The 23,116-nt window shown below is 38.1% G+C and overlaps 1 protein-coding gene across 3 annotated transcripts in view; it reads left to right on the forward strand.

Moving 5' to 3' along the window:
- RAD18 (RAD18 E3 ubiquitin protein ligase) overlaps window positions 1-23,116 on the forward strand; it is a 107,669-nt gene that overhangs the window by 18,127 nt on the left and 66,426 nt on the right. For 2 of the 3 annotated variants that reach the window (XM_087866836.1, XM_087866835.1), the window contains exons 3-7: window positions 3,759-3,820; window positions 5,244-5,314; window positions 5,611-5,685; window positions 19,406-19,743; window positions 22,241-22,340. In XM_087866836.1, coding sequence (XP_087722962.1) covers window positions 3,759-3,820; window positions 5,244-5,314; window positions 5,611-5,685; window positions 19,406-19,743; window positions 22,241-22,340 — 646 coding nt within the window. The remainder of the gene's footprint in view (window positions 1-3,758; window positions 3,821-5,243; window positions 5,315-5,610; window positions 5,686-19,405; window positions 19,744-22,240; window positions 22,341-23,116) is intronic. The other variant, XM_045808134.2, reaches the window with a different exon arrangement.

Genomic DNA, 23,116 nt, shown 5'->3' on the forward strand with positions numbered 1-23,116 from the left:
TGCTTTCTGACCGTTTGGGGGGAATTCTCAGTCATTATTACTTCAGATATTTCTTTTTTTCCCCCCTCTTTCTTCTCTTTTGGTATTACTATTACATGTATATCATACCTTGTGTAATGTCCTGCTACAAAATGTTCTTAAATATTGTTCTGTTTTTTCCAGTTTTTTTCTTTTCAGTTTTGTAGTTTCTATTGAGATACTCTCAAGTGCAGTGATTTTTCCCTCAGCTGTGTCTAATCTACTGAGACCATCAAAGGTATTCTTTACTCTGTTACAGTGTTTTTCAACTCTAGCATTTCTTTTTGATTCTTTCTTAGAATTCCCATCTCTCTGCTTACATTACCCATCTGTTCTTCCATGTCATCAGCTTTGTCCAGTTGTTTTAAATTCCTGTGTTTTTCTGGTGCCACAAAACCAGACACATAGATCAGTGGAACAGAACAGAGACTCCAGAAATGGACCCTCAACTCTATGGTCAACTAATCTTCGACAAATCAGGAAAAAATATCCAATAGAAAAAAGATAGTCTCTTCAATAAATGGTGCTAGGAAAATTGGACAGCTACATACAGAAGAATGAAACGTGACCGTTCTCTTACACCATACACAAAGATAAACTCAAAATGGATGAAAGACCTCAGAATCTATCAAAATCATAGAGGAGAACATAGGCAGTAACCTTTTCGACATTAGCCACAGCAACTTCTTTCAGGACACGTCTCCAAAGGCAAGGGAAACAAAAGCAAAAATGAACTTTTGGGACTTCATCAAGATAAAAAGCTTCTGCACAGCAAAGGAAACAGTCAACAAAACTAAGAGGCAACCCACAGAATGGGAGAAGATGTTTGCAAATGACATATCAGATAAAGGGCTGGTATCCAAGATCCATGAAGAACTCAGACTCAACACCCAAAAAACAAATGATCAAGTCAGAAAATTGGCAGAAGACATGAACAGACACTTTTTCAAAGAAGACATCCAAATGGCTAACAGACACATGAAAAAATGTTCAACATCATTAGCCATCAGGGAAATTCAAATCAAAACCAAATTGAGATACCACCTTACACCAGTTAGAATGGCAAAAATTAATGAGGCAGGAAACAACCAATGTTGGCAAGGATGTGGAGAAAGGGGAACCCTCTTACACTGCTGGTGGGATGCAAGCTGGTACAACCACTTTGGAAGACAGTACGGAGGTTCCTCAGAAAGTTAAAAATAGACCAGTAATTGCACTGCTGGGTATTTACCCCGAAGATACGGGTGTAGTGAAAAGGGGCACATGCACCCCAGTGTTCATAGCAGCAATGTCCACAATAGCTAAACTGGAAGGAGCCGAGATGCCCTTCAACAGATGAATGGAAAAAGAAGATGTGGTTCATGGGGCTCCTGGGTGGCTCAGTCATTAAGTGTCTGCCTTTGGCTCAGGGTGTGATCCCAGGGTCCTGGGATTGATCCCCACATCGGGCTCCCTGCTCTGCTGGCTGTCTCTCTCTCTGTCAAATAAATAAATAAAATCTTAAAAAAAAAAAAAAGATGTGGTTCATATATACAATGGAATGTAACTCAGCCATCAGAAGGGATAAATACCCACCATTTGCATTGACACGGGTGGAACTGGAGGGAATTATGCTAAGTGAAATAAGTCAAGCAGAGAAAGACAATTATTGTATGGTTTCACTCATATGTGGAACATAAGGGATAGCACGGAGGACTTTAGGGGAAGGAAGGGAAAACCGAAGGGGGGGAAATCAGAGGGGGAGACGAATCATAGCGACTATGGACTCTGGGAAACAATCTGAGGATTTTAGAGGAGAGGGAGGTGGGGGGATGGGTTAGCCGGGTGATGGGTATTAAGAAGGGCACATGTTGTAATGAGCACTGGGTGTTATACACAAATAATGAATCATGGAACACTACATCAAAAACTAATGATGTACTGTATGGAGACTAACATAACATAATAAAAAGAATAAAAAATGAAAAAAAATTCCTGGTTTTTTAATTCCAGCTTTAGTGCCATATTTGGCTATGATTCTGATGTGTGCAGTTTCTTCAAACTCTGTCTTTTGCTTTTTATTATGCCTTGTAGTTTTTTCCTAATAATGAGTCATGATGTACTAGGGAAATGACTGTAGTAAATAGACCTTCAGTAGTGTGGCCATGAGATGTCAGAAGTGCAGTGTTCTGTAGTTCTGTGATTACATCTCTCATTTAGTGAGCCTGTGCCCTGGACTGTAAAGTTCACAAGTGCTTCTCAGTTAGTCCCCTTGGGTGGGACAGGATGAGTAGAGGTACCTTGAGTCGCTTATTTCCCTTCCCTGAGGTCAGCTGGGCTCTGAGAATACCCCAGAGACTTGGGTCTGGTAAAGTAGTTTCTCCTGAGGGCAGGCCTTGTTAAGAACAGTGCTCTGGTGTATTGCAAAATGATTACTTTCCCCCTCCCCTCAGGCGATTTTTCAGATTGTTACTTAGAGTACCTGGTAGAACCCTTGGAGCTGAAATTCATGTATGTGTGGGCCTACGCTGTGTCTTGAACCTCCTGGAGTTTTTAACTCTCAGACTCCTCCCAGCTGAGCTTCCAGCGATTTGCCGGTTACAGTTGAGGTTTTCCTGCCCCAGCACTGGTTCCAGCAGAGGCTCTACTCTGTCTTGTGCAGGTTTCTGCCCTGCCAGCTTCTGGTTCTCTGTGTCCAGCTTGTCTGGCTGTCCGGTTTGGGAGCAACAGTTTGTCCTGTAACCTCACTTCCCTGATGGCGCTAGGAAGAGCTGATTTCTCAGTCTTTTTACTTGTTATTAGATGGAGTTGGGGTGATGACTTTCAAACTCCTTACCTGGAAACCTGGAAACCAGAATTTTCCCTTTATTTGTCTTTGCTTCCCCACAAAACTTAACCCATTGCCTATTTCATCTTCTCTTTTAATGTGGTCTTTCATTTTTCCTCCTGGGCGCTCTTGCTGAGGCTGCCGTGACTTGTTCATTTCCTGGATATCTATACCTGAAATCATACTGTCTCCTCCTCTTTAAACTGAATCTTTTTAAATGAGGCCCTTCACTAAGCTGAATTTGGACTGATAGCAAATTAGCTACCATTAAGGGACCATTCTATTTAGTTACTTTTTTTTTTTTCCTTTGGGAGATCATTTTATACTGCCTTGGGTGTGAAGAATTTAGTTAATGCCGATTTCTTGCTTAAATCCTTAGGATTTATTACACTGAATAGTACTGAAATTACCTCACTACTTTGTTAGCTCCTTGAGGTCAAGAACCTTCCCTTACATATTTTTCTTTTCTTAGTGCTTGCCACAAAGTACTTGTTATGTGTGGGATGATCGACGTCATTTGTAGAGTTAGGATGTAGAAATCCCTAACTGATAACCTAGGTATATATTTTCTTAACATGTGTATGCATCTTATTTCAAAATTTATATTTAGAATGTTAGGTATAGGGATATCTGACACATTTATACAGTATCCATCCCAGATCTTACATGTGTGTTTCCTACATTTTATGGAGTTGTGATATCCTAGGGACTCATGATTATTATTATTTGGTATCTTTTCCTCTCCTAAAAATGCTGTTTCATCACTTCTGTAAGTATGCATAGGTAGAGCAGAGGTGTGAGGATTTTGAGATTATAATGATATGCCTCAGATGGAAATATTCTAGGGCTTAAGTCAGATTTTGTTAGAAGTCAGATTCCTGTATTATTAATATAGCTTAACTAATTTATTATGTTGCATTTGTTTTTTTTTCAGACTGTTCTCTCTGTATAAGAAAATTTCTGTCCTATAAAACACAATGTCCAACTTGTTGTGTGGTAAGTTTTTCTTTCCTGTTTGTTTTTTTTTTTTTTGTAAACTTAATTGATTGGTGCAAATATTTCTGTCATGTATACACAAAAGCCCATGGAAAGAGGTATAATTATTGAATTAAGCTACGTTTTCAGAAAGGACCTCTAAAACACATATATGGAGAACTGGGCTTTGTTCAATTTTTCATAAAGATTTCTGATAACCTATTAAGTTTTTTAGGAAGTAGAAACTAACTCTAAGATCAGGGTGTAGCACCCTTTGAATCTATGTTTTTATGGTTTCTCATGTTTTATAATTTTTCACCTTGGGTAGAAAATCTGCCAGTAGGATTATTCATTTGCATAGGATTGATATTTAAGTATTTGTGTGGAAGGCAAAGATTCATGGCCATCAGGCCGAGCCCAACCTAACTGGTCCCTTACTTTTTTTTTTTTTTTTAAGATTTTATTTATTTATTTTAGAAAAAGAGAGAGAGAGGGAGTAAGCAGGGAGAAGGGGCAGAGGGAGAAGGAGAGAAACTCAAGCAGACTCCACACTGAACACAGAGCCTGACACAGGGCTCGATTTCACAATCATGACCTGAGCTGAAATCAAGAGTCAGGCACCCCATAATAGTCCCTTACTTCTTTCCCAAACTAAACCTTCATGGAAAACAGTAGGAAATTTGATGTTAGAGTTTCTGAAGCATTTCAAGTAGGCAAAAAGGTAGGTAAAAAGGGCAAGTAAACATAAATAGGAATAAAGAAAAAAGAAGAAACAGTGAGATCTAATAGAAAGGATACTGGAACTAATTGAAGGGTTTGGGTTCTAGTTTGATTCCTCTGGTAGGTACATGGTGTTAGAATGTCATTGAACTTCTCTGAACTATTTCCCTACATTAGAAATGATGCAGTTTGACTCCCAAATTTAATTTCTTTACAACGTGGTGTCTTGCAGTTGCCAAGATGGTCTCATCAAGGAGGTGAACTGAATACCATTCATGCCAAATAACTCTGAAATCTGTCATTTTTCTGTTGCATTCCTGAACACCAACCTTGTTTTTAAACTTCCTTGTAACTCCTAACGCCTCTCCCTGTGTGGTCACTTAAAAGACCATCACTGTTCGGCTTTTTCAGGAGAGATTTTGGGGATGGCATTTTGAATAGCGACTCTTGCTCATATTAGGTCTTATCTTCGTTGGTCCAGAGCATGTACGATTTTACCAGAGACTGTGGAGAGCTTTTATCAGACTTCCAGTCAGCAGATGCTGATTCACTGTTTTAAAATTCCATATTAGTATGAGATAAATGAACTTTATTTTGAGGCTTTCCTGGAAGACTTAGTGGCATGGGAGTCTCAGGAGGATGGGTCACACATTTTCAAAACAAGATTATGACAAGTTATTTTATTATTTCTGACCTTTTTCCATCTGTTGTTTTTCCTTTCTAGACAGTCACAGAGCCGGACCTAAAAAATAACCGCATATTAGATGAACTGGTAAAAAGCTTGAATTTTGCACGGTATGATTTAATTTTGTGACTAACCCCTAACTGCTCTGGCCTTTTATATGAATCCCCTCTTTACTTTGTGAACTTTTGGGGATTAGAAATGCAGGGTTGCATATTTTGGGTAAAAGAAAGGAAGCGACAACAGTCATTAATCACTCTGGGACAATCTAATGGTAGTAATGTTTTCTTCCTTAACAGGAAGTCTGATCATGAAAAACAAAAGTTAAAATGCAGATTTGAGCACTTAACTTTTGGGTACTACAGAGATCCTCCAGCTTCATCTTTTATCTTTCCTGTCCTACCCCTAGAATCATCCATTTTTTCCAAGGAGCCCTTGTTCCTTTTATTGGAGAATGGTATTTAGAATCAGGATCTGGAGCTAGGTATGATCATTGTTACTGAGATGTCATTGCTTCTAAGCTCTCCCTGGACAGAGCTGGGTAACAGATGCATGTATATATATGTGTGTACTAACCCATGCGTACATGCTTATCTATAATCGTTTCTGTGGCTGTTATATATTAACCCATTAATTCTTAATCTGATTTACTCAGCATGTATAAGATGGTTTGTCGTGTGAAATAGGTAATTGCTGGTACTTTATACAGCTCAGAAATGTAACTTCTTAGCATGATGGTGAAAATGAGTTTGGTCTCCCAAAGGGATATAAAAAGGCATATTTTACCAAACAGTGTCTTGAATTAATTTTTAGTTTTAATCATGCAAGTCAGTCGGGAATTTTTATCATGAACATACTGTGTTTAGTTAATAGGTGCCCATCTCCTTAAGTATGTGACTTCCTAGCTGTTGGGACTGTTTTGGAGGTACCTTACATTGTTTCTGAAAATGTAAAGAGATTTCTTCTGATAGAATCACACATTTATTTCATTGGGTTGTGTCCTGAAAATGATCAGATTTAGTCCTCTGAATTTGCCTGATATGACGTTCTAGAAATTGGCCCGGTTAATCATTTCCCTAAACAGAGTCCTAAAAAGGTGCTATTTCCTAGATTTTGAGGTCTATGAGAAAGGATGGCGCCATGTCTTTAGAAAGAAATTTAAAAAATTTTTTAAATTTATATTCAATTTAATTAACATATACTGTTGTATTAGTTTCAGAGGTAGAATTCAGTGATTCATCAGTTGCATATAACACTCAGTGCTCATTACATCAAGTGCCCTCCTTAATGTCCATCACCTGGTTACCCCATCCACCTAACCACCTCCCCTCTAAGAACCCTCAGTTTGTTCCCTATAGTTAAGAGTCTCTTATGGTTTGCCTCCCTCTGTTTTCATCTTATTTTATTTATCCCTCCCTTCCCCTATGTTCATCTGTTTTGTTTCTTAAGTTCCACATATGAGTGAAATTATATGGTGTTTGTCTTTCTCTGACTGACTTATTTCACTTAGCATAATACCCTCTAGTTCTGTCCACGTCATTGCAAATGGCAAGATTTCATTCTTTTTGATGGCTGAGTAATATTTCATTGTGTGTATATGTGTGTGTGTGTGTGTGTGTGTATCACATCTTATTTATCCATTCATTTGTTGATGGACATCTGGGCTCTTTCCATAGTTTGGCTATGGTGGACATTGCTGCTATAAATATCGGGGTGCCTGTGCCCCTTCAAATCACTATGTTTGTATCCTTTGGATAAATATCTAGTAGTGCAGTTGCTGGGTCATAGGGTAGCTCTGTTCTTAACTTTTTGGGGAACCTCCGTACTGTCTTTGCCTGTAGCTGCACCAGTGTGCATTCTCCACCAACAGTGTGAGATAAAAGAGGGTTCTCCTTTCTCTGCATCCTCGCCAATGTCTGTTTCCTGAGTTCTTAACTTTACCCATTCTGACCAGCATGAGGTGTTGTCTCATTGTGGTTTCGATGTATTTCCCTGATGCCTAGTGATGTTGAGCATTTTTTCATGTGTCTGTTAGCAATTTTTGTGTCTAGAAAGGAATTTATTAGCTTTTTGATTTTCCCTGAGATAGTAAAATTGCATTTCAAGGCTTATTTTTTTCTTAGCTGGTACTGAAAGTACAATGACTTCCCTGCTAGGAGGAAGGGAGTGTCGCAAAGCAAGCACGGGTTTGTTGGAGAGAAGTGATCAGTATCTTTGGTTTCATAGACCTTTTGATAACTTAAAGGGAGGCCTTGGAATAATGGCCTTTTCCTGCCTCCTCCCGAAAGGAATGGGCTGTTTAATTATTCATTAAGGTGGGTATGGCGGGGTGAGAAGCATTCTTTGTGGCTTTGGGATGGGTTTTATCATTTCTTTCTCCCTCTCTTTGCCTTGGAATTACCTTATGGTGGACATTTGTCATATCCAAAGTGCTGTGGTACTTCATTTCCAAAATTTGTAGGGACGAAATTCAAGCTAGGCAATTTCAGTACTTGTTTGACATCTGGTGTAAGATTGATGAGGGAAGAAGTTTTAATCTTATGACTAGAATGTATGACATTTGTGTTATTTGTCAGTTTTGTTTTTTACTTTCTTTCTCATCTGTCATTGCCATTTTAAGACATGATGATTTTAAAAAGTTTAATATTCTAAACTGAAATAAAAGAGTATTGGAAATAATTCCAGAGATTTTTCCAGACAAAAGACTGACATTCAGGGATGCCTGGGTGGCTCAGTTGGTTAAGCATCTGCCTGCGGCTTGGGTCATGATCCCAGGGTCCCGGGATTGAGCCCCGCATTAGCCTCTGTGCTCAGCGGGGAGCCTGCTTCTCTGTCTCCCTCTCCTTCCTCTCCCCCTGCTTGTGCACACATACACACACACTCTCTCTCTGACAAATAAATAAAATCTTTAAAATAAAATAAAATAAAATAAAATAAATGTTCTTCAGGAACTGTGGTGTTGAACAAAATTATTTAGAATATTTTTGTCTAAGCGGAACATCATTCTTGATCTAAGTAAAAAAATACTGTTTCTGTATTTTTGTGTAGCAGCCAGTCTACCTCAATATCATTTTTACAGATTGGGAGTGTAGAGCATCATTTGCTGCTTTGGTTTATCCCCATTAAGGTATGAATTTTTCTCCAGGTACTTACTCCAAGTTTAAGAATTTAAACATTTTATTTTTTTCTAATTTATTTTTTAAAAAGATTTTATTTATTTATTTGTCAGAGAGAGAGAGAGCACAAACAGGGGGAGTGGCAGGCAGAGGCAGAGGGAGAAGCACACTCCCCGCTGAGCAGGAAGCCCGATGCCGATGCCGTGGGATCATGACCTAAGCCAAAGGCAGACACTTAACCGACTGAGCCACCCAGGAGACCCAGAATTTAAACATTTTAGATGATAATTGTAATAGATAATTCCCTTAGCATCTTGTAAAAGTATGTAGAATATACCTTTTCTTATGGTATAGTTTGAAGCATACTGGCTTTGGATTCAGGCACAACTAGGTTCTAGTCCTGGCCCTTCTAGTTATGATGTGACTGTGATCAAAATATTTAAACCTCTCTGGCCTCTGTTCCCGATCTGAAAAGTGGGAATAGTAATATTGATACTTTCAGGGATTGTTGTAAAGATTAGAAATGAAGAGTTATACTAAAAGATACCCAGCATAATACCTGAACAAAGGAACTAAAAAGATTGCTGTCATTATTATCATATTTTACCTGCGTTTATATTGTCTTCCCCTATATTATAGATTGATGCCCTAAGGTATTAATAAGAATTTGTGCTTTGGTGGGCCTCTGCTTTTTTAACCAAATGGTCCTAGACTGCTGTTTGCATGTTTTGGGTCAGAACAGCATTTGCAGGGGCTTTTACTAGTTAAGGCAGTCCACGGACTCGATCGCGTGGATTTCATGACTGCCCATGTCTACCCAAAGACCTATTTTGATTCTTGATTCTTGGCTGCATTCTGAAGAGATAAGGTTATTGTATAGTTAACAAATGGGCAAGATTTTCCTGTACTTCATGGAGTCACAGTTATTCTGAAGGTCTGTAATTCACCCCCAAAATCTGAGCATCTATGATGAGTGCTATTAGGCATTATAATACCAACTCTCTTTAAGTTAAATTTATAGGAGGGATGGAAATGAAAGGAAAAGTTACCAATTGAGTTTAAGTATCCATTTTGGAATTAATATTTTCACACAGCTCATACTTAAGATGTGTGAATTGCAGTAGTGTCATGGTTTTAAATACCATGTGTCCATTCATGGCTTCCAAACTTTTATCTTCAGCTTGATCTCACCCCAAAACTTCACACTCATATATCCAACTGCTGACCTCACATCTCTGCTTGGACCTCTTCAAAGCAACTCTTGATTCTCTATACTGCCTGCCACCCCCCACTCCAAATCTGCTCCCACAGCCTTTCTCATCTTGTTAAATGGCAGCTCTGTCCTTTGAATTGCCCAGACCAAAAACCTCGAAGTCATCCCTGACCCTTCCCTTCCACACTTAATCTGTCACTCCGTCAATAAATCCTGTTGGCTTTATTATTAACAGACTTCCCAAAACTGAAGCTTTTCATCACCCTCCCGGTATTATCCTGTCCAAGCCAGCATCAGCTTGGACTTCTGTGATCACTTTCTGGTGGTTTTCTTATTTCTGCTTTTGCCCTCTGATAGTCATTCTGAGGCCAGCAGCCAAAGTGATCCTTTAAAAAGGGGTCCTTTAAAAAGTCGGATCATGCTTAATATTGTCCAGAGGTGTTATCCCATCTCATTTGGAGTGAAAGCCTGAGTCTTCTCCCCTCAGTGGCAGTCCTCTGTCCCTTTCTGACTTCCTCTCCCACTTCTCTGCCCCTCCTTTATTCTGCTCCAGGCACATGTTAGCCTCTTTCTCAAACATGTCAATCATACTCTGACCCTAGAGACTTTGTACTTACTGTTATTTCTTGGTGACACAGTGTTTCCCCAGATAATCATGTGGCTTGGTCCTTCACTCTCTTCCAGCCCTGTTTTTCATAGGTCATGCTCTCAGTGAGGCCCTCTGTGACCATCCTGTAAAGAGTATCAAGCTCATCCCCTCCTCATGCACGGCTTCACTGGCTTCGTTTTTTTGCCACAGCACTTTCATATATGTCGTGAGCGTCTCCCATCTCTTCCCTTACTATAGTATAAACTTTGTGAGGACAGACGGTTTTGTTCTTTGTTATATTTCCACTGCTGACAGTACCCCGAAAATAGCGGGCACATGAAGAAGTTAATGAGTTTCAGTTTTGGCAAGGGGCATAATTTTATCTTTGCAATAGTGCAACTGTCTGTACCTTTTTTTTTTTTTTTAAGATTTTATTTATTTATTTGACAGAGAGAGAGAGAGAGCACAAGCAGGGGCAGTGGCAGGCAGAGGGAGAGGGAGAAGCAGGCTTCCCAGTAAGGGGGTAGCTCGACATGGGGCTCGATCCCAGGACCCTGGGATCATGACCTGAGCTGTATGCAGACGCTTAACCCGCTGAGCCACCCAGGTGCCCCTGTCTGCCACTTTTTTTTTTATCAGCATGTACAATCATACCTGTTTTATTGTACTTTGCTTTACTGCACTTTGCAGATATTTAATTTTTTGAGAAATTGAAAGTTTTTGGCCACCCTACATTGAGCCAAGCCTATCAGTATCATTTTTCTAGCAGCATTTGTTCACTTTGTGTCTTTGTGTCAAATTTTGGTAATTCTTAAGCTATTTGGAACTTTTTCATTATTATTTGTTATGGTGATCTGTGGTCAATGATATTTGATGTTACTATTGTAATTGTTTTTGGGGCTCCACAAACTGCAGCCATATATGACCACAAACTTAATTGACAAATATTGTGTGTGTTCTGATTGTTCTAATCACTGGCCATTTCTCTGCCCGTATCTCTCCCTTTCCTCGCATCTCCATATTCCCTGAGACACAACAGTATTTAAATTACGCTGGTTAATAGCCCTGCAAGGCCTTTGAGTGTTCAAGTGAGAGGAAAGTCATATGTCGCCCTTTAAGTCAAAAACAAGAAATGATTCAGCTTAGTAAGGAAGGCATGTTGAAAACTGAGATAGGCTGAAAGCTAGGCCTCTTGTGCCAAACAGCCAAGTTTTTGAAGGAAATTGAAAGTGCTACTCCAGTGAACACGTGAATAAGAAAGCAAACAAACTCACTGCTGATATGGAGAAGGTTTGAGAGGTCTGGATAGATCAAGCCAGCCACATCATTCCCTTAAGCCAAAGCCTAATGGGGAGCAAGGCCCTAACTCTCTTCACTTCTGTGAAGGCGGGGAAAGGTGAGCAAGCTGCAGAAGAGAAGTGTGATGCTGGCACAGGTGGTTCGTGAGGGTGAAGGAAAGAAGCTGTTTCCATAACATAAAAGTGCCAAATGAGGCAGCGAGTGCTGATACAGAACCACAGCAAGTTATCCAGAAGATCTAGCGGGATCATAAATGAAGGTGGCTGCGCGAAGCAACAGATTTTCAATGTAGACAAAACAGCCTTCTATTGGAAGAAGATGCCATCTAGGACTTCCATAGCTAGAGAGAAGTCAGTGCCTGGCTTCAAAGGACTGGCTGACTCTCTTGTTAGGGGCTAATGTAGCTGGTGACTTGAAGTTGAAGCCAGGGCTCATTTAGCATGCAGATAATCCCAGGGCCCTGAAGAATGATGCTAAATCTACCCTGCCTGTGCTCTGTGAATGGAACAACAGAGCCTGGATGACATCTGTTTATAATATGGTTATGCTCATTGACAATGTACTGGTCACCCAAGAGCTCCAATGGGGATGTATGAGATTAATGTTTTTGTGCCTGCTAACACAACATCCATTCTGCAACCCATGGATCAAGGAGTGATTTCAACTTTAAAGTCTTATTATTTAAGAAATATGCTTTATAAGGCTGTAGCTGTTGTAGATATCGATTCCTCTGATGGATCTAGGTAAAGTCATTTGAAAACCTTCGGAAAGGATTCACCATTGTAGATGCCATCAGTGTGGAAGAAGTTGATTCCAACCCTCATGGATGACTTTGAGGGGTTTAAGAGTTCAGTAGAGGGAAATAACTGCAGATGTGGTGGAAATAGCAGGAGACATTTGGATTGTTTCTGATTTTTGTTATTCCAGAGACTGCTGCTTTGAAATTCTTATTTATGTCTTTTAGCGTATATTTCTTTTGGCATATATCTACAAGTGTAATTGCTAGATCAGAAAGTAGGCATTCATTTATTTGTTGGTATCTTTAAAGCTAGTTTTTAAATTATTAAAATCAGTACACTACTACCAGCAAAATATAAGAGTTCCATGTGCTCCACATCTTCACCAACACTTAAGTCTTTCCAATCATTGTAATTTTAGCTTTCCTGGTTAGTATGTCAGTGAGATTTTTGAAATTATTATTGTCTTACTTTTATTATCTCTTGATTCTTTTAACTGTGATAAAATTTGCATATAGCGAAATACATAGAGTAAGTTTGAATTTGGTGATTGGATTTTGGTTATGCATACATCTGTGTAATTACCTTCACAGTCAGGATACAGAACATTTCCATCACCGTAGCTGCCTTATTCTGCTTCTAGTCACTCCCTCCCTCACCCCCCCAGACAGTCATCATTCAGGTTTCTTTAATCACAGGTTGTTCTTATGGTGCATTTAAATGGAGTCATACAGTATTTATTCTTTTGTTTCACATACTCTCTTTTTTTGTCTGTTGTTGCTTATATCAGTAAGCATTCTTTTTTGCTGAGTAGTATCTGTTGTATGAATATGCAAAATTTGCTTTTCTATTCATCTCTTGATGAATTTGGATTATTTCCAGTTTGTGGCTAGCGTGATAAAAGCTGCCGTGAACATTTGTGTGCAATCTTTGTGCAGGCATCGATTTCATTTCTTTTGGGTACATGTCTATGAATGGGATTGCTGGCTTATATGCAAGGTGTGTATTGAACATCATAAGAAATTGCCAGTTTTCCAGTTGGGTTGGACCACCCCCACTAGCAGAGAATGAGAATTTCAGTTGCTCTACATCCTGTATTTGGTATTTGGTAACATTAATCCTTTTAGTTGTGTAAGCATTTTATTGGGTGTGAAATGGTAATGATTGTGGTTTTAATTTGCACTTTCTGATGACTAGTGTACCTTTTCGTGTACTAATTTACTCTTCTTATATTTTTGGTGAAGTATCTGTTCCAATTTTTAGAAATGGTATTGTTTGGTTTTTTTTCTTATTGATTTGTGATTCTTTATGTATTTTGGTCATATATATGTATTTTTTTTCTTTCTGTCTCTGGCTTGCCTTTTCATTTTCTAAAGGTGTCTTTTGATGAATAGACATTTTAATTTTAACGAAGTCCATTTTATCTCTCTCTCTTTTTTTATGATTACTACTTTTTAAAAAAAAATCTTGCCTAAAAAATCTTTGCCTACCTCAGGTCATAAAGATTTTTCCTATGTTTTTTTCCTAGAATTGTTACAATTTTAGCTTTTACACGTAGGCCTGTGAACCTATTCAAGTTAATTTTTATGTATGATGGAGGTTAAGAGTCAGGATTCATTTTTTTTCTCGACAGATACTCGGTTGCTTCAGCACCATTTATTAAGAAGATTCACTAAATTGCAGTGGCTCCTTTGTTGTAAATCAAGTGACTACATGTGTTGGGCTAATTCTGGACACATTCTCTTTGTGTCTCTTTCAGTTAATACTACAGTGTCTTTAATACAGTAGCTATGCCGTTAAGTTCTTAACATCTGTAGCATAAGTACTCTACTTTGGTTTCCTTTAAGCCTACTCTTATTCTGGGGCCTTTGATTTCCATGTAAATGTTAGAACGAATGTATCATTTCCACCCCCAAAAAAGTTGCCTTTATTTTGATTGGAATCGTATTGAATCTATAAATAAATGTGGAGAAAAGTGGCGTGTTAACATTGTTGAGTTTTCTAGTACATAGGGTATTTTCTTTACTTAGGCCTTTTTAAAATTTCCCTCAGCAAATTTGGTAGTTTTCAAGATAATAAATTTTACTCATTTCTGTTAAATTTATTCTTAGGTATTTAATGTTTTTGATGGTATTTCAAGTGATGTTTATTTTAAAATTTCATTTTCTGTTTGCTAATATATAGGCATTAATTTTTGTTAATTGATATTACATCGAGGGTCTTGCAACAATTCACTTACTCTAGTTACCTGTAAAGTCTTTGATTTTTTATGGACATAATCATGTTACCTGCAAATAAAAAGTTTTCTTTTTTCCCATTTGTGTGTGTGTGTATGTGTGTGTATATATATATATGCGTTGTGTGTGTGTATATGTATATATATACACATATACATATATATGTATATATGCGCATATATATATGTAAGTGTGTATATATATGTGTGTGTGTGTATGTGTGTGTATTTTTTTTCCCTTACCAAAAACCTAGAGCTTCCAGTACAATTTGAAGAGACATAGTGGTAGTAGAAATATCCTTGTCTTGTTTTCAATCTTAGGAGGAGGCATCCAAAACTTTACTAGTGACTCTAATATTAGCATAGTTTTTTTTGAGAGTATCTTTTATCAGATTAAAAAAGTTTCCTTTTGGGGGTCCTGAGTGGCTCAGTCAGTTAAGCATCTGACTCTTGATCTCTGCTCAGGTCTTGATCTCAAGCTTATGAGTTCAAGCCTTGTGTTGGGCTCCATGCTGGGCATGGAGCCTACTTTAAAAAAAAAGTTTCCTTCTATTCCTGGCTTTCTAAAGTGTTTTTATTATGAATGGGTATTGAATTTTATCAAATGCTTTTCTGCATTTACTGTAATGAGTGTATAGTTTTTCTCCTTTATTTTGCTAATGTGGTGAATTACATTGATTTTTCAAATAGCAAACCAACTTGTGTTCCTGGAATAAATCCCACTTGGTTATGATGCATTATATTTTTTTATTTGTCTCCAGATTTTATTTGTTAATGTTTCATTTATGATTTTTATGTCTATATTTGAGATATTATTAGACTATAATTTTATTTTCCTACAATGTGCTTGTCAGGTTTTGTGACCAAGGTTATGCTGGCTTTAATATGAGCTGGGAAATAGTCTTCTTTTTTTATTTTTCTGGATAATTTTGTGTAATATTGATATTATTTCTTCCATAAATATTTGGTAGAATTTAGCAGCAAAACCGTCTGGGCCTGGAGTTCTCTTTATAGGAAGGTTTTTAATTACAGTTTGGTTTCTTTATAACACTGCTCTTCACATTTTCTGTTTCTTCCTTTGGCAGTTTTGATGAGTAGTCTTTTTCAAGAAATTTATCCATTTCATTTAAAATTTTGATTTCATTAATATAAAATATTCGTAATATCCCCTTATTATCTTTTAATTTCTGTTGGATTTGTAATGATGTCTCCTTAAAAGTCTTTGTTTTCGTAGTTTGCATTTTCACTTCTTTTTTTTTTCTTGTTCAGTCTTGGCAGGGGTTTACTAATTTCATTAATTTTTTTCAAAGAACCAGCTTTGACTTTGCTCATTTCCTCTTATATTCTTATTTTCTATTTCATTAATATCTGTTATTATTTACTTCTTATGGTATAATTTGCTGTTCATTACCTAATGTTTTATGTTGGAAGCTTAGAATGTTGATTTTCAGTTTTTCTATTAAGCTGTTAATTGTTTTCTAGAGACTGTTTTAGCAAACCTCGAAGTTGTCATTCAGCTCAGAATATTTTCTAATTTGCATTGTTTTTGACCTAAAGGGTTATTTAGAAGTGTGGTGCTTAACACACTTAAGTGCGTCTCTTAAAGTTTGGAGATTGTCTAGTTATTTTTTTGTTACTGAGTGTCATGTGGATTCACAGTGGTCAGAGTAGATACACTGAATTATTTCATTCCTTGTAAATTTGTTGAGATTTACTTTATGGCCCAGAATGTGGTCTGTGCTGGTAAATATGCCATGTATACTCGAAAAGAATGTGTATTCTGCATTTGTCAGATGTAATATTTTTTGTTAATTACATCAATTTGATTAATTGGGTTGGTTCAGATATTCTGTATTCTTACTGATTTTTGTTTTGTTAGTTAGAAAGATGTGTTTAGATTTATACACACTATTATTTAAACCAAACAATGTTGTGAATGGGCTGTTTCTCCTTTTCTGTCAGTTTTTGCTTTATACATTTTGAAGTTGTGCTATTAAGTGAATATAATTTATGATTTTATGGCTTTGAATTAAATTGACTATAATGTCAAAATGAGATGTCCCTCTTTATGTCTCATAATACTTTTTGCCTTAATGTTGTCTGTTAGTAATGTTGCCATATCAGCTTTCTTTTTATCAGTACATGGTACATGTTTTCATGATACATCTCTTCCCATCCTTTTATTTTTACCCTTCCTGGGTCTTTATATTTAAAGTGTTTTCTTTCAAACAGTATATAGTTGCATCTTTTGTATCTTATTTTTTAATCCAGTCTGACCATCTTTGTCTTTCAGACTATGTATCTATTACATTTAACGTGATTACAGTTTGCCATGTTGCTTTTTGTTTTTTTGTTCCTTTTTGCTCTTTGTTCCATTTGTTCCTTTTTTTAAAAAAAATTATTTCTTTATTCCTGCCCATTCTCTTCAATATTAAGACTATTTTTAATATTTTATTTTCTTTGTTAGTTTTTACATTATACCTCTGTGTCGCTCTTTTAAGTCCTTACTGAAAAAATGACAAAATACATGCTAATAATAGTGTACCCTAAATTAGTACTTCCATTGTCCTGAACAATGCAAGAACTTCACAGTATTTTATATTATTCAATCTCCCTTTTTTTGCTATGTTTTTGTATGTATTTTACTTTCATGTATGTTATAAATCCCACAAGACATTGTTAGTGTTGTTGAAAAGTCAGTAGTTTTGTTTTTACCCACATATTTGCCATTTCTGGAGCTGTTGATTCTTGCTGACATTTTTGTGCTTCCCTCTAGAATTGTTTCCCTTAAGCCGAAGAATATTTCTTGTAGTATTTCTTGTCTGCCATTGAGGAATTTTCTTAGCTTTTCTTAGTTTGAGAGTGTATTTTGCTTTCACTTTAGAACACTATTTTCTTTCTTTTTTTTTTTTTTTTTTTAAGATTTTATTTATTTATTCATGAGAGACAGAGAGGCAGAGGCAGAGGGAGAAACAGACTCCCCACTGAGCAAGGAGCCTGATGCAGGACTTGATCCCAGGACCCTGGGATCATGACCTGAGCCGAAGGCAGATGCTTAACTGTCTGAGCCACCCAGACACCCTAGAACACTATTTTCAATGGAAATAGAACTCTTGGTAGTTTTGCTTTATAAAGATGTCATGACGTCATTCTGTTACCTTCTTGCTTTCATTGTGTTTGTTGAGAAGTCAGTAATGTTTTTGTTGTTTCTTAGAGCACTGGTTCTTTTTTTTTTTTTTTTTTTTTAAGATTTTATTTATTTATTTGACACAGACAGCCAGCAAGAGAGGGAACACAAGCAGGGGGAGTGGAAGAGGAAGAAGCAGTCTCCTAGCAGAGGAGGCTGATGTGGGGCTCGATCCCAGAACGCTGGGATCACGCCCTGAGCCAAAGGCAGACACTTAACGACTGCACCACCCAGGTCCCCCAAGAGCACTGGTTCTCAGCTGGGAGTGATTTTACCTTCCCTTTACCCCTCCCCCGGGGGACATTTGGTAATGTTTGGTTAGGTTTTGGTTGTCTTAACCCCACAGTGGGGTGTATGCTACTGACATTCCTACAATACACGGAACAGTTTTTCACAGCAAAAAAGCATCTGATTCAGTAGTGCTGAGGTCGAGAAACCTTGCCTTAGAAGTAGCATGTCTTATTTTTTTTCTGGTTGTGTACAAGATTTTCTCTCTTTCATTTTTTAACAGTTTGATTAATATATGCCTATGTTTTATTTTCTTTGTTTATCCTTTTTGGGATGGATTTTAATTCCCCCAACAGTATGCTATCTTTTTATTCATTTGTTTTTTTCATCTTTTTTCTTTAATAGTCATCATAGGTATCTTGAAGTCCTTCTATTGCCACTCTTTGGATCACCTCTGGATCTACTTCCATTGACTATTTCATCTTTTGATTAGTGGCTGATTTCTTGCTGCTTTGCGTGTCTAGTCATTTTTAAATGGGTTTTGATGAAATGTTACAGAGATTGTGAATTATCTTCCTTTAAACGATGTTGGATTCTGTTCCAACAGGTGGCTAAATTACCAGCTCTTCACTCTTTTTTTTTTTTTTTTTTTTAAGTAGGCTCCGTGCCTGGTGTGGAGCCCAATGAGAGGCTTTAACTCACCATGCTGAGATCAAGACCTGAGCTGAAATTGAGAGTCAGATGGTTAACTGACTGGGGCTTCCAGGCTTCCCACCAGCTCTTCACTTTTGTTCTGTTAGGGCCTTATTTAGTTTTTTGTTGGGTTTGTTTTATTAATGTTTTATATTCCCAGAGTATGTTCCTTTTTCCTAAGGTGTGGCCTTTGTGGGGTTTCAACTGAATGACTGGGATACCAAGATCTTTCCAATTTGGCTGAGCTCAAACTCCAGCAACTTTTCAGCACTGACCTTGGGAATCTCAGATTCTCAGCATGTGCTTCCTATGAGGTTCTCTTGTTCTCTCTCTGTCTTAGGCTTTTGCAGCCCTGGAGATGATCAGGAATGGATGAGAATTTCTGTGCAGATTTTTGGGGTTCTCTTTCTGTGGGTACCCCCCGTCCAGTACCCTGTCCCTCTAATCCTAGCCATCTTTGCTTGGAACTCTGATCTCTCTTCCCTCTGGTCTCTCTTTGGACTTCATTTCAATACCTAACTCCAAGAAGATGCTTCCAGGGGAAATTCTTGGGGGAATGTTGGATCACCTCATGTTTCTCTTTTCTTTCAGTGACTGCAGCCTCGTATTGATTATAATCTATGCTGTAAACATTTGTTTTGTATGTTTTGTTCAGATTTTTAAGTTATGTATGGTTGGAGAGTAAGTCTCATACCAGGTATTCTTCATGGCCAGATTCTGAAGTATCTCCATTTTCCTTTATAAAAGATTAACTGCTTTTTAAGTCAGATTTGGTTTGGTTGTCATTATGGAGAAAGTTCTGTATTTCACAGAAGCAAGGGTTAATTGGGTAAACAGCTTATGTCAGTTAACTTATTGTATATAACTTGACATCTTCATTATCCATTGTGTTTTTTGTGCTTCAAGGAATCATCTGTTGCAGTTTTCCTTGGAATCACCACCCATATCTCCTGCTTCCTCCTCCTCAAAGAACCTTGCTGCCAAAGTACACACTCCTGTAGCCTTCAGACATTCTTTAAAGCAAGGAAGCAAGTTAATGGAGAATTTCTTGATCAGAGAAACTGGTGGTTCCACATCAGAGTTGTTGATAAAAGAGAATGAGAGTAAATTCGTCCCTCAGAAAGAGGTGAGCACTTCTTCGAAGACCAAAGAGACACCTTCTGTAGAAAAGGCAGCTTCGTGTTCTGTTAATACTCATGTTCCTGAGACACCTTCTACATCAACTTTGAAACAGGTTACCAAAGGTAGGAAGGTATTTTCATATATGTATTTTCTCACTTAATGGAAATCTTTTTATCCCATATGACCTGAGAATAAATAAGCATCTTGAGGGGGATGGAATGGGAAAGGACAAACCAAATTTCACATAACAGTCTCAGAAATTGATGTAGGCAGTGCTGCAAGATATTTTTATACTCTTTCTCTCTCAGAGAATAGGAATTCAGGCTGATTGCTGGAAAAATGAAGCAATTTTAATGAGCTCATATTTTAACTATGGCAGTAGCTTTCTATTTTTCAGCTTTTAATCTCCCTCCTCATCTTTCACATCAGTTCCAGTTTAATCTTAACGAGCTCCTTTTATCTTCTTATACCCCTCTTTGAACACTGCCAAGCTGTTCTGACTGGCATTTATAGCCATAGACAGTTTGACCCCTCCCTTAGATGTCTGACCTTCTTTCTTACCTCTCCGTCTCAAAAATCCTTCTGCAGTAGCCAAACTGATCCTTCCCATTATTCCTTGAATACACCCAGAGATCGGAAAAACTACAAGTTGCAGGCCAAATTTGGCTTTACACATATTTTTGTAAGTAAAAGTTTAGCAGAAAATAGCCACACCCATTTGTTGACATACTGTTTATTAATGCTTTCATGTTCCATGGCAGTGGTTAGTATAACAGAGTGTTAATATAACAGACCATGTAGCCTGCAGAGCCTAAAATCTGCACTACCTGTCCCTCAGCCAAAAAGGTTTGCTGGGGCACCTGGCTGGTTCAGTTGGTTAAGCATCCAAGTCTTGATTTGGGCTCAGGTCATGATATCAGGGGTGTAAGATCTGGCCCTGTGTTGGGCTCTGTGCTCAGCAGGCAGCCTGCTTGAGATCCACCCCACCCCCATGCTCACTCATGTGCACGCTTTCGCTCTAAAAAAAAAAAAAAAAGTTTTGCTGACCCCTGTTTTACCTTTCTAGACTCTATCCAACTCCTAACCATTCTTTAGTTATGTTAGACAGTTTTGACCATCTCACATCACGAAAGTGTTAACAGAACTTGTTTTCTGGACTATTTTGTGTATAGTTTGCTTTTTTGATGAATTGGTCAGCTTGTTTAACCTGTTTCTATGTCTCCTCTTACCTGTAAAGTTCAGAGCACCTTTTAGGCAGAAACTATGTCTTAGACATCTTTGGTACACCCACATCACACACAGTGCAGGGCAATTAGTGGATGTTTATTTTAGTTTTTTAAAAGATTTTATTTATTTATCTGAGGGAGAGGGAGAGAGAGAGAGCATGCACGAGAGAGTACAAAGGTAGGGAGGGGCAGAAAGGGAGAGGGAGAAGCAGATTCCCTGCTGAGCTCTATTCCAGGACCCTGAGATCATGACCTGAGCCAAAGGCAGATTCTCACCCCACTGAGCCACCCAGGTGCCCCGCTATTAGTGGTTATTAAACTTAGGTTGAAGTTAGCATATTAGCACTTAAGGGTTTAAATTTTGTGAGGAGGGGCACCTGGGTGGCTCAGTTGGTTAAGCATCTGCCTTTGGCTCAGGTCATGATCCCAGGGTCCTAGGATTGAGCCCCGCATCAGGCTCCCTGCTCAGCAGGGAAGCCTGCTTCTCCCTCTCCCTCTCCCTCTGCCCCTGCTCGTGTGCTCACTCTCTCACTATCTCTCTCTCTCTGTCAAATAAATAAAATCGTAAAAAAATAAATTTTGTAAGGACATGTGAATCTTGATTTTCTACTGTACCTTTTGTCAACTATCAACTGACAGTTCTTGTTGTAGTGTTTTTAGCTTGATAGTTAACTTTTTTCCCCCAGCAGAACAGTTTTTTCAAATGAAATCTTACCATGAACTAGAACACATTAGATAAAATTGGCCTTGCTCCATTGAAGTAGAAATCGAGGGCCTGACCTTCTGCTTCATCCCTGCCTTTATCATGGTGGCCTCTGGGCCCCAAGATTTTTCCACAATTCTCTGCAACCTCGACAAACAGTTTGAGAATGATTGTGATTCCTAATGGCAACACTACATTTCTATTTACAAATGAGAGCTAAATTATCAAATTTGTAACCATTGCTAATTTGAACAGTAGTTGGCCCAAACCAACAAATGCTTCAGTTTAGCTTTGCATATCCTCCCGTCCCCAGCCAGGCGTATCTTATTCATGTTGTTACAGTTGCTCCCGTATGAACGGCTCCTAAGATGGGAAAACTTAAGATTAGTTCTGTAGGTTGGTCACACCTCAGTAGAAAAGACTTAACCAAAGCATTTTCTAATGAATGAATCTCCGGACTTCTTTGCAATCTCTTCCTGTAGGCCTTGGATTCTAATTATGTGACTTACCACAGTTTAGCCATTACTTAGTGAACAGTCTCTCCCAGTTCTGTTGCCCTGAGGTGTCATTCTTTTTCTCTTCTGCTTTTCTAAATGCATTATTTTAATTGCTGAAAGATCACAGGTTATACATTATTTTTGCCCTTTATGTAAATAATAAAGTCTCTCTTTCTCTTTTTAAAAAATACAGTGGATTGTCCTGTTTGCGGGGTTAGTATTCCAGAAAATCACATTAATAAGCACTTAGACAGCTGTTTAACACGGGAGGAGAAGAAGGAAAGCCTCAGAAGGTAAGAAAGTTAAGCATAATCATTGAGCTACTTTAGCAAGGTACTTCTTGTGCTTTATGAACTATTTGCTACCTTTTCCATTCTGTCTCCTTCACCCTGAGGGTTATTTCCCATAAGCCATGAGAATCTGGTGACCTGCATTTCTCCTTATAAATGCTCCTTCCTGGGATGCCTGGCTGGCTCAGTTAGTAGAGCATGTGACTCTCAGTCTCAGGGTCCTGAGTTCAGGCTCCACATTGGGCATGGAGCCCACTTAAAAAAAAAAAAAAGAAAAAGAAAAACAAAAGAAATGTTTCTTCCTGAGGAATGAGTTTCAGGTATAGAGGCTGAGCATTTTCTCCTTGAGTATTAAGCAATCAGCATTGCAACTCTTGCTTGGACTGTTCTTTTCCTAGATGCATCTGTTTTATTTCTTCTAATGCATTTCGTTCTGTCAGTTTATCCAAAGACATACTCATCCATACATAATTAAGTTCAAATTCCGATAGTGGTTCCAGACCCTGCTCCTTGGAATACTGTAGTCCCGCCATTTGCTCTGTCTTGCAGTTTAGAAGCACTACATATCGTGTATCTTAGGGAAAGATTCACTATACTAGTTAGTGTATTGAAGGCTCTGAGAAGTCCTGTATCAAAGGTAATTGTGGATTTTGTTTAATCCTATAATTACTACATTTGTTTGACCCCAAAATCTTTTTTTTTTTAAAGATTTTATTTATTAGAGAGCATGAGCAGGGGGAGGGGCAGAGGGAGCAGACTCCCCACTGAGCAGGGAGCTC

Source organism: Ursus americanus, chromosome 14 (assembly GCF_024610735.1).
Source record: "Ursus americanus isolate L20-20 chromosome 14, mUrsAme1.1.p, whole genome shotgun sequence".
Taxonomy (NCBI): Eukaryota; Metazoa; Chordata; class Mammalia; order Carnivora; family Ursidae; genus Ursus; species Ursus americanus.